This window comes from Ammospiza caudacuta, chromosome 2 (assembly GCF_027887145.1).
Source record: "Ammospiza caudacuta isolate bAmmCau1 chromosome 2, bAmmCau1.pri, whole genome shotgun sequence".
In the NCBI taxonomy this organism is placed as follows: Eukaryota; Metazoa; Chordata; class Aves; order Passeriformes; family Passerellidae; genus Ammospiza; species Ammospiza caudacuta.
This window is the reverse complement of record NC_080594.1, coordinates 35,550,476-35,562,982: the sequence shown is the minus strand read 5'-3', so window position 1 is coordinate 35,562,982 and position 12,507 is coordinate 35,550,476. Positions and strand designations below refer to the sequence as shown.

Below are 12,507 nucleotides of genomic sequence, written 5' to 3'. Positions count from 1 at the left end.
CCCAAGGTCCAGGTCTCTACACAATGGTAATGTGATAAATGAAAGCTCTGAATGTTTACAAACCAACAATTAGACCTCATAAGCACCAAATACCATTTTAATTCTGTGCATTGAACCTTAGCTAAGTACGTTTCCAATTGGGAATGGATGGTAACGGATTCCTTTGCTGGCCTAATAATTGCCACTGTAATTGTAAGTGCTGAGGCTTTGCAGCAGGTTTGAATGGGAGGCAGCAGCTGTGTTAGCAGGTGATGGATTCATTGCTCCAAGTGGCTGCTGTGTGCACTCCCATGCTTCAGTATTTCCTTAATTCTGGGGCTTTCAGAGCATTTGGAGAACACAGAAGTCTTAGGCTGTGATGAAAACTGGCCCAACCCTAAATCCTGATGCTGTGGAAACAGGCTAGGCAGCTTAGCTGCAAAATGAGGTGACTAGGAGAGATTTATGTTACTGCAAATACCAGGGCACACCTGCAGCTACATAAGAGCCAGTTGCTTGGCTTTTTCCTCTCCAAGCTGAGGTGTGCCCTGTAAGGGCCTTTATAGGGCTGAAAGCAGAGGTGGAAGGAATCAGCACATTTAACTTGTCAAGCATATTATCTCTGGGATGTGCAAGTCTGCACATTCCTGGGAGACTGTGGGTATGTGACAGGTATGTGTTTGTGAGCTAAATCAGGGAAAAGGGGGAAAATGCTCCAGTTCTGAGTAAAAACAGAAAAGAGAAGAAGAACTGCTTGCCAAGAAGAAAATGCTGTGTGTGTTCATGCTAATGGGCTTCCCACACCTCCGTTTACGTTGCCACCACAGTGCTAAAAGGAGCCTTAGTCTGGATGTGAGCATTTTACACTTCATCTGTCACCAGTTAAAAATAATAATAAAAATTGGAATGGTCTCATTGTTCTATCTTCTCATTTTTCTTCCTTTGTAAGGCAGGATCTTCTTGCAGCTCCAGATCAGTAAGCTGTCCCCCACAAAGCCCGTCCTTGGCAGGTTCCTGTCCGTCTGTTGGGCAAAGAGGTGCAGCAGCTCCTGCACATGCAGAAAACACAGATGGTCCTAGTTCCTTCTGAAGAAGGTTAATGGGGTGACTAAGGATATGCCAAAAGTCTAATGTACTTCTGCAGACATCTTAAACCAGTACCAGCAGATCATTCCAGACTGTTCTGGTCCAAAAGTAGCCTTGCTTCTCAGGATCCAAAGTCCCAAATGGGAGTCCTTGCTTTTGGTGAAGTACTGTGAGTTTTGTACACCTGTAAAAATGTATGCATGTAAATTAAGTGCATTGTACTTAGTCATTTTGACTTCACAAGAAGAATGTGTGCACAGAGGTCTAAGTGCCATCACGCTTTTTCATTCTTTTTTTCCTTGCTATTTTAGCCTAATTTGCACAAGAAAAGGTTACTGGCAGGTTTCTCCAGTTGCATATTTGCAAATATGATTTATTTGCCCAGCAGAGGTGGAGAACCATTTGTGAGGGTGCTAGAAGCTTTAGGTCCAGGAATATTATAAAAATATTGCTAAAAAGGCACTACAGAAATACTATGTAAAATAATATTTCTTTTACACTGCATAATATTATATAAAAAGGCACTGCTTGCCTTTTAATAAGAGCATCCTGCATTAAGACTAGGGGGAATGGCTTTAAACTGAATGAGGGTGGGTTTTAGAGTAGATGATAGGAAGAAGTTCTTTACTGTGAGTGTGGTGAGGCACTGGCACAGGTTGCCCAGAGGAGATCTGGCTGCCCCAGCTCTGGATGTGTTCAAGGCCAGGCTGGATGGGGCTCAGAGCAGTGTGATCTTGTGTAAGGTGTCCTGGCCCATGGTGAGGTGGCTGAAACAAGGTGATCTGTAAGGTCCCTTTCACCCCAAACCAATTTGTATTTCTGTGATTTGTTGAATATAAAGAGTTGGCTGTCTGCTGCTGCTGGCGGCTGTTAAACTGAGTATCCACAGGGTTTTGAGGCTTTCTTGGGAGCACATAAGTAGGACTTGCATGGAGTAAAGGTTTTGTGCTCACTCTCAGCATTTTTTGAGTGCCATTCAATTAAGATAAAAAGCTGTGACTCACAGGACATTGACTCAGCTCTTACCACTTGAACAAGCTCTCTGCCTGCATCCTGGCTTTTGCACTCCTTATTTCCCTAACCTGCAGACCTGCTTCCTTTTATACACCTGTTACACCAAAGTCACCCATTGGACTTCAGTGCAACACATCTAGAGTTGTGACATTATTTTCAGGAGGTGAATCAGGCTTACTTTTAGGAGCAGCTTATTTTTAAAATCTAAATGAGGCAATAGAAATAAATCCCTCACACCTACTAATCCACCAAGTCAGAGATGCCAAATTCAGATTCATCTTACTGAAATTTCAGAACGTTTTTAAACTTGATTCTAGCCTTACAGTTCAGACTGATTTGTATATCTAGGACTATTGATGTTGTGGTAGAAGGAATGTGGGATGCTACACAACACACCTTCAGTGATAACAATGTTTTCTCTGCTCAGAGAAAAGACTAAGTCATATCCCTTGTGTCTTATATCAGCAGATGGGGTAAAGAGACTGCCTGTGATGTTTTCTGTTTAAGATTCACATGCTGGTTTAGGAGGAGATGTGCAGGTGACTGGAGACAGTACAAGCAAAACACATTTGTCTCAGTGCAAACAGGGCAGCCACAAATCTGGAGTAAATTGTTTGGTACTGGGAGCACTTTAGTTCTGGCTCTTGCATGGAGATGCAGTTCAGATCCAGGCTGTGTGCTGTTAGCTGCTTGGAAAACCTTTAACTGATCTCTGCCAAACTCCTGCAATGCAGTCCTGTTTTCAACCTTTTCTTGTTTGGGTTTTTTTTTTTATTCTTTCTTTTCCATTTTACAAGTGGCTGATTGATTGCCAGGACATTTGAGAGGAAGGGCAAGGCTTGGATAATCCATGACTCAGAGGCTGACTGTGGAGGGCAAATACTTTCTTCTATCCTTCTGCCTCCCCTTTTGCTCAGTGGGCAAGAAAAGCCTCATGTGATGATCTCTCCAAACCTGAGGGATGCAGAGATTTGCAATGAGGTCACCCACTTAGTCACTATAACCCAACTTGGGCAAAAATCTTTTCAACCAGCCCTTCCTCACATTAAATCACTGCCACCATATTTCAAAAGTGAAGTGTGATTCGAACCAGCACTGTGTTTGAATCTGGCAAAATGAGAGTGGAAGAGGAGACAAATTTTTTTCTGTATAGTGCAGAGCCAGTCCAGTGACTGCTGATGGGTCTCTCATCAACTACAGGTCAAGAGCACCTTGTCATTGCCTTGCCCTGCCTTGCCCTACCCTGCCCTGCCCTGCCTTCCCCCCACATCTCCCCTTGCCTCCACTCCCCTCTTCTATTTGGATTTTTTTTTTTGTTTTCTGCGTTTTATTATTAGATGGGGTGTATTTTCTTATTCCCTAGTTCAGAGTAGTCCCAAAAAAAGCATCAAGAGCTCCTCAACCATCTGCTCCCTCCAAGGTCTGATCATCTGTATCCAGATCCCCTCTAAGACATTTCTCTAACTTATTCTTAAAAGAGTTGGACAGTGGGGTTTCCAGTGCTCCATCTGTTCCTCTGCTTGGAGCAACCATGGGCCTTGAAAATGTTCTGCAGCTTCTAATCTGAATTTTCATTGTTTCCATTTACTTTCTGTCACATCCTCAGTAGACACAATAAGCAATTTATTATAATCCTCTTCAGAACACCCATTGTTAGGGTGCCCGCCATTTACTTTGCTTCCCCAAGTGATAAATTTTCATAATACAATCTACTTAGTTTCATATAAATCATTCTTAAAAGAGTTGGGGGCGGGACTTGAAAAAAGCCAAACATTTATCCCTAATTGATTTGCTGGAATTTTTCTGTTTCTCCCTAACTATTTAAATATCCCTTCCCTGAAGGTCCCTCTCATCAGAAGGTTCAACAGCCCTCCACAGATTAGCCAGTAGAGCTCCCTATTGCTCTCCATTTCAGCTACAATAACCTCATTGCAAAGGTCCCTTGCCAGCCTTTTGGGTCTGTGAAACTTTTTGTAATGCCACAGATGGGAGGCATAATGAGGTGTTTGCTCCCTTAACTCAGGAGGGCTCTAGACACATGTGTCTGTTTTTCTTTTTACCAAAAAATAACTCCTCCAGCCTGTTAACTGCTGTGGGGCCTGCATGTATGAAGCTTATTTTACCTGGGCCCTGGCACACAGGTGTCCACATCACAGAAACCTTCCCAGATGGTGCTTATGTTGATTCTTCATTGGAAAGGTCAAGGACACAGTAGGGGTGAAAACTGGTCTGCTTTCTTACACTTTTAAATCAGTCCTTCCATATGGTCCTGAGAACAGTAAAAGGTAGACACGGGGATTCATCTATGCTCAGGACTCTACACCACGTTCACAAAGGAAATTCTCTGATGTGGCCAATCTGGTCCTTGCTGCTACCTTAATATACAGCTTTTTAAAATTAGATAGAGAAAAAAAAATTAAAATAAATTACTGAGCTCAGGACACAATCAGACAAATCAGTTGGTGAGCTTCAGAAATTCCTAGTTCTGCTAGACAGGATGCACAGGCCACTGCTTTTGAGATGGGAAATAAAGTTACTCTTTTAAACAAGACGCATAGTGCAGGTGTGAGGAGTGTTGTAAAAATATTGTGTAAGTACAAGCTAATATGTACTTAGTATTTTTCTATTCTTTACTTAAATTTCTTCAGCTAAAAGCTGTGATTTTCTTCTCATGAGGACAAAAAAAATCAAGACTGTCTGAAAGAGTGACAGTGCATTTTTCTCTCTGAAAAATCTGGATGATGAGTTGAAGAATTGATCTCTACTTTATAGGATAATTCGTCCTCTGTTGATGCTGTTGACTTCATTACATTCTCTCTTTCAGATACGACAGCTTTGGCCGCCTGACCAATGTGACCTTCCCTACTGGGCAAGTGAGCAGCTTCCGCAGCGACACCGACAGCTCTGTGCACGTCCAGGTGGAAACCTCCAGCAAGGATGATGTTACAATAACAACCAATTTGTCAGCATCAGGGGCCTTCTACACCCTGCTCCAAGGTGGGTTGGGCCCTCATTCCCTTCCTGACCAGACTGCACACAATGGATCAGGAAACAGGCGTCATCTTGATAATCCAAATGCCAAAAATCACCTGCATTCTCAGTGCACCAGAGCTCCCCACATGCTGGTACAGACACACACTCACACCTACTTAGCCTCATTCCCTAGCACAGTGGGTGCTCTGCAGCTGTTTTTGTGCTCCATTCTCAGTCAGTCCCCTTGCCATGCAGGCTCCTGCAGCACAGTCCTCCATCATCATTACCATTATTGTAGTAACTAAAAGGGTTGCATAAATCAAGCCACACTTCCAGCCAACCCCTTTGCTTCAGTCTCTTAATGGCTTCTGACTTAACAGTTGCTATCCTTCTGGAACAGGCTTCCAGCTGGTTGCTGGAGATCTGATTCTTTGTTCACTGGTGTTTCAAACATTCACAAGGAGGCATCCAGAAAAATGACCATCCCTGTGCCCAAAAGGTCTGTATTTGAACTGAGAGGTAGCGTGGAGAGGTACAAGGAGAAGTGGACAGGTGGGGTAGGACTGGTGGGACCAGTTTATGGCTGTGGGAAATGAGCATGATTGTGCCTGTGGTAGGAAGGTGGGAAGCGGAGGACTGATTCAGTGGAGGAAAAGGGAATGAAGTGGGAAATAAAAGAGGAATAAATAGCAGGGGACCACTGCTGACATGCTGGTACTGGCAGAGCCTGTACTGCACAGTGCGAGCCTGGATCTCCAGGGTCTGAAAGCTGAAGCCTCTTTGGGATCAGGATGAGCTATCACACCTATTTTCTGGGGCTTGGGGTAAGGGAGGGAACTTTCAGACTCTGCTTTCTTTACTCCCCAGATCTCATTCACTCTGGCTGTGACTGATTACAGTGGGGTGTGAAACATTTTCCCTCCTTGTGAGGAACTGCTCCAAGTGGGGCAAGCATGTTCCAGAATGACATTTATTCCCACATCTCTGGGATACAATTTCTTTCCCCCTCCCTGTAACAACATCAGCCTTTCCTACAAGAAGGTACCTGCTATGAAAAGCCTAAAAACTAAAAACCTGAAAGCCTGAAACACTGCTTTTACCCTTCTGGAGAGAACAGCTGAGAGGGTTCTAGCCCCCTCAAACTCTCCCCATATTCCTGTAGGGAAATACAATGACTTTCTTATTCCTTACTGCTAGACAGATGCAACCTACCCCACCCCATCTCACTTACATTAAGATGAGTGGCAACAGCACAGACATGAGGTTGGCTTCACCTCAAGAGCCTAATTAAGCAATGGAGCCCGCTGTTGGGGGCCCTTTAGTGACAAAATTGACTGTGGTGTGATTTATACGCTCAGCACTGAAGGCACAGTTACATAATGGTGCCACAGTCAATTCTATCATTGTCCTGCCCTCTGGCACAGGGACATTCCGGCCATTATGACATGCAGAATTACAAACAGCTTAACTATCTTCAGAAGTATAGAATTATGAAACTGTTTGCATCTGAAGAAACTCACTTAAAACAAAGATTTGGATAATGTTGCAGAAGAGGTGGGTTGGTGAACCTTTCAGGAAATCTGGATCACACTGTGAACAGGTGAGATCTGAGAAGGCATTTTCAGAAGATTGCAATTCCTGTAGGATATTAGGAGCTTCTACAACAGGCACATCAACACTCCAGTGGGATTTTGTCTTCTGGACTAGTGACAAAATGAGCATTTGTTCAATGCCAAAGTAGGGCAGTAGTGCCCTAGAGCCAGAGCAGTCTAAAATACAGCATTCAGCGGCCTATGGATTTCATGTAGCCCTTGAGAAATGCCTTCCAGAGCCAGGGAAGAGTCTTCTCTTGGGAAAATTTTGAAAGTAGAGGATTTACATTCCCCACACTGTACCAGAGCACTGGTTACAATAACCCTTCTGTGGTGCTTATGTAACACAAAGAGAACATCATGTGTCTGATTAATTTCACGTAAACCTTCAAGCCTTCCTCTGCTTGCTGGTGAAGGAAAAAAGAGAGAGGAATATATTCACTGTTCAGGGATCTTTCACTGATTTGATTTAAAGCCCATCTCCTTGTACTTTAGCATCAAACCACGCATCTAAGAAAGGTGTGGCAGCCAACTTGCTGGCCCTTCTTTCCATTTGCAGACTCAAGCATGTAGGGGCTTTGATCTGGCTGGAGTCTTACATACTCAGTGGTAGAGCTAAAATACTTGGATCTGCATTATGGATCACTGCTGTATGTTTTTTGGGCAAAATCCTGTACCCCAGTGGTTTCGTTATCACTGCTGTGTAAACTTGAGCAGTGGTTCTGCTGAGGTCTCTGTGGCAGAACTCCAGCTGGCTACCACAGGAACAGTATGAAACCCACATAAAAAAGGACCAGTTGGTGTCATGTTTTCTTCCCTAGCTATACCAAACTGTTCTCTTTGCTGATCTATTTCTTGAGGACAAGAAATGGTAATTTCAGTGTGATCTTGTTTCCTGCTGAGCTATGGCAGAGCAACTAGTGAACAAAACCCAGCTTGCCTCAGAAAGGAAAAACCCTTAATGGAAATTTTCAATGGGTGTTTTTATTCACAATTAAGAGTTTATGGCAGCCTGGGAGACAGAAATGGTTATATTTTCCAGCTTTTGAAGAGCTTCAGATAAGGCAGTGTTTGTATAATATGTTTTAAAGCCATTCTGCACTAAGTCTCATGCTTTCTTACACTTCATGAGCCACTCTCTGCAGAGCTAAATGCCAGCTGGAGATTCAAAGGATGAGCTTTCAGCCTGCCTGATTCCTGAAGGATGTAGAAGAGAGATTGCTCTTCTCTTCAACTCCTGAATTCCCAAATACTGGCCTCAAAATCTGATCTTTGATGAGCTAGTGGAGGCCAGATGTATAGAGACGTGTGGGAGCTTAATGTTTCTGCTTTCTATCCAAACATGAGGACTTCAGTTGCCTCCTGAAAGCTTTCTCAAGGGAAAGGATTTGGCTGTTGTTTGGGGAACTGGTTAGCATTAACTTGCTGTGCAATTTCCTGTCACTTGTGAGACAGTGAATGAGCTGAGGAAAGTAGGTGGCCCCACTTTCTCATATACTGTTGTGAAATTAGGATTTTAGGATATAAAAGCGTGGAAAGTTTTCAGTCAGACTGATTTAAAACAAATATCTCACCACACAATGTTTTAGCCTAGAGGAAGAGGTTTGAACCTGCATCCTTTGGTAAGGATTACACGGTTTTTCACTTTTTTAACCTGTGCAAGGCTTTCTGCAAGAATATGAGGTGCCGAACCTCATCAGAATGAAAAAGCAATTGATCATGTTTACTTTCCCTGATGAAAATGATGTTTTGCTCCCGTTGAGTGGGACAGGTGAGTAACAGTGTTTGGTTACAACCATCCAAAATGCTCGTGCAGCCTAGACAAGGGAGCAAACGAAGAGCTGGAGCTGTATCACCAAAGTTCAGCTAAGAACTCTTTTCTGTCTTCAGACCAAGTCCGAAACAGCTACTACATCGGTGCTGATGGCTCCCTCAGACTGATGCTCGCCAATGGCATGGAGGTGGCCCTGCAGACCGAGCCACATCTGCTGGCTGGCACGGTCAACCCCACAGTGGGTAAGAGGAATGTCACCCTGCCCATTGACAACGGCCTCAACCTCGTGGAGTGGAGGCAGAGGAAGGAGCAAGCGAGAGGGCAGGTCACCGTCTTTGGACGTCGGCTGAGGGTAAGTGAGAACCACGAGCACTTTCGGCCTCCACTTCCCATCTCATCGGTCCCCAGTCTCGTGGCAGAAGGGGATGGGTATGATTTGTATTGTCTGCAAGAGGGATGGAGCTGCAGGACAGATAATTGTCTGTTTACCCTCAGTGACATAACCTTTATGACTGTAGTATATCATTATGCCTCCTTATGTGCTGATGTTCCCTTAGCCATCAAAGGTGATGCTGCTGATCTCCCAACCTGTCCTCTGCATCCCTGGGAATGTGTGACCTCCCATCAGACACACAGATCCATCATCTCAGGCTGTTCAAGCAAACCAGGGACAGTTGTAACTATAAATTACCAGACCAGTTAGTGCAGGTGTTTTCTACCTGTGCTGCTGGTAGTCATAGAGCAGAGCACTGAAAGCCTTCTAAGCATATCAGGACAGGCTGAGAGAGCTGAGGTTGTTTAGTCTGAAGAAGAGAAGGCTCCAGGGAGACCTTAGAGCACCTTCCTTTACCTAAATGGGCTCCAAGAGAGCTGAAGAGGAGCTTAGGGCAAGGACATAGCATTATTGGGCAAGTGGGAATGAATTCAAACTGAAAAAAAAGATGGTTTGGATTAGATATTAGGAAGAAATTCTTTTCTGTGAGGGTGATGAGACGCAGGCACAGACCACACAAGGATGATGTGGCTGCCTCATCCCTGAAAGTGTTCAAGGCCAGGTTGGATGGGGCTCTGAGCAACCTGGTATAATGGAAGGTGTCTGTGCCCATGGCAGGAAGGTTGGAATTAGATCTTTAAGGCCCACTCCTACCCAAGCCATTCAGTGATTCTGTGAATACTGTTCATTGGGAAACCTCAGAAAAAACTCTGGATTCCTGAAATTGGTAGTCTGTTGAACCTGTTGAAGAACTGGGCTCACAAGGCATTGCACCACAATTGCTATTGCTCCCTGAAGTGTTACAAGCAGCTACATACAGCCTGACAGTGCTCTCCCTCCAGGAGTGCCTAGACCTTTCTGTGCTTGAGACTGATGTGTTTTGAAAACATTGTTCCGCACAACACACCTCATACTTGTCAGGGCTGTTTAAAGATCTTGCCCAATAAGCTGTAATTCATCTGCTAACTGCTGGCAAAGCTGGGAACTTGTAATAGCAAGCCCTGTGCACTCACCCTGTACCTTGGTAGTCTCAGAGTCACAGGCTGATGAAGGGTTCCTGGGAAGCTGCTCAGCACCTGGCAAATTCAGACCCTCTGAGAAAAATGCTTAGTGCTGTGTAATGCCACCCCAGCAAAAGGACTGCAGCTATTTATTCACACTTGAACTTGGCAGTAAATATCAATGCTCTGGTTTCAGGATATGTGTTTCCCAGTCCTTGCTCTTCACTTCTCCCTATTCCCTGCTGCATGACCCCTGCCACTTTGGTGTGATTTTCCTGTCTCTCCTCGCTCACACTTGTCAAGTCTTTCTCTTCAATCTCTCCACCCCAGCCTCTGTTCTTTTCCCCATTCATTGATAGCCTCGTATTTTGTTACCAGAAGAAAATATGCAAACAGTAATGAAAGCTGAAGCTGCTCTTTCAGTGTGAACTGCTGTGTATCTGCAGATCAGTTGTCACCACGCTTTTTTGTTGGGTTTGTCCTGAGGGGTTTATTTTATTTTATTTTATTTTATTTTATTTTATTCTATTTTATTCTATTTTATTCTATTTTATATTTTGTTTCATTTTAATAACTGATGAAATTTTCAGAAAGGTCTTTTTCTGAGAAGAGAGGGCCTTCTGAAATCTGCAGCTGGGTCACAGCTATTTGGTATTCAAAACAGTTTCCACTCATTTAACCACAGCTTAGCTGCCCATATCAGTTTTTTGTCCCAAAATTTTTTGTAGTAGATTCAAACACAGAATGTATCTGTGTTTTATATTGTACTACAGTTGGAAAAACACGTGCAAAATTAATTTTCAGGCTAGTTGCTGGTATCCCTATAAATCTGCCAACATTTATTCACATTTTGAGCCTATCAGGACCCTTCTGGTGAATCAGAAGTGCATCTTACATGGTCAAAGGACTCAGTTATGGCTGTGTTCAGGGGTTAAAAGTTGTTGAGGGTGTATTAGATGTTTTAAGCTCTGTGTCTGTGCATGCATGGCAGCATCTGCACCCCTTATACAACAACCTGCAAAGTGCTAATTGCCTCCCTGGGGATTGCACAACATTTAACATACTCTCTGGGTGATGTTCCCCGCTTCCCTCACACCAATAATTGCTGCTTTCTCTGGCAGGAGAGAAACTTAGGAAAGTTAAATTCAACATGTTTTTGGGATGTTGATTTTGGGAAATGTTACCCTTTTCTGCTATATGTGACGAAGTTACTACTTTCGCTCTCCCCTCACCCCACTGCTCGCATGAGACAGCAGCAATGCATAGTGCTTCATAGGGAAAGAACATCCCAAGGAGGCTCCAGCATCATTTCATGAAGTGAGGATCTGGACAGTGTAAAAGAGTGATCCTTTCTGCTGTCATCACAAGGATCCATTTTTTATGGGTTGTGCCTTTTCCTCCTATGGTGTGCTTGTGGACTGGCAGCCTGTTGCCATGAGCTCAGCCAGCACCCAGCAAGATGAGGCCACTTCCAGACCTGCCTCCCTAGGAAATAACCCAAAACACAGTTCCTTATTGCATGGATAAGGCACACAGCAGAGACTTCTGCACAGATGAAGGGAAAGGGGACAACCCTGATAGCTTTTTCCTTGTTCCATCAGTGCTGACGTGGCTCTGTACTTGGCCAGGCAGCTGTAAAGCATCACAAATATGTTAAAGCAGCCCCTTTCACTTTTTCTGTCCCACACACCCCATGAAAAGTTGTGATTCTCTATCCACCCACCCGGTGGTGAGACATCTCTGCAGATTGGCTGGCTATGAATTCCACCTGTCCCTGGCCAACAGCAGCAACAGACTTCATTTGCAGAGAGAGAATTAAGAGAATTAAGTAAATCCTGCTTCAAGGAACAGGACTCCTTTTTTTTTTTTTTTTTTTTTTTTTTTTCGTTCTTTATTCAACAAACAATCTCTGGCAATAGAGCAAATAGGACAACAAAAAGAGACAGAGCTGCTGGCTCAGTTCTTTTATTTATTTAACCAGGTATGGTAACTCCTGTCATAATTCACTTTTTTTTTCCCAAGACCTTGGCAGCAGGTTAGTGGTGGCATCAAGACCTAGTATCCCAGAAATCCCCATAGCTAACATGACCAGAAGGGGATATGGTGCTAACCATTCCTGTTATGCTGACTAATAAAGGTGTTCCAGGATGATCTCCACAATTTCTGCAGGACATTGAGGTCTGGCTATGGTCACTCCAACAGGTTTAGCAGTTTGCTGGGGAAGTTCCTTTGTAGGCAGCCATTCATCACATGGATGTTGTTGGCACCTGGAGTCCTCACTGCAGGAGCATTTGTGCCCTCCTCTGCTGAAGGTTGCCAGGCTGTTTTCATGAAAATTCTCTCCCTTTTTGTACTCTAGTGTTCCCAGGGAGATCAATGAACATTGTTTAATTATCGGTTAAGCTAAAGGAGTGCCAAAGAAAGCATTGGAGAAATCAGAGATGGTGGTGTGTCTATGCTCTTTTTTCTTCAGAGGAAGCTAAGGGATTGAATAAAGTACTGTGGAACGTGAGTTAGGGGTTAAATTTAGCCTCACACATTTTAAAGGGATGTCAAATCCACTGTGAACTGTGGATTTAAATTTACCCTGTCTTG

The 12,507-nt window shown here is 43.9% G+C and overlaps 1 protein-coding gene across 1 annotated transcript in view; it reads left to right on the top strand.

Moving 5' to 3' along the window:
• The window catches only part of TENM4 (teneurin transmembrane protein 4), a 387,133-nt gene that overhangs the window by 352,193 nt on the left and 22,433 nt on the right, over positions 1-12,507 (top strand). The window contains exons 27-28 of the mRNA XM_058800438.1: positions 4,904-5,076; positions 8,535-8,770. Of these exons, the coding sequence (XP_058656421.1) occupies positions 4,904-5,076; positions 8,535-8,770 (409 nt within the window). The remainder of the gene's footprint in view (positions 1-4,903; positions 5,077-8,534; positions 8,771-12,507) is intronic.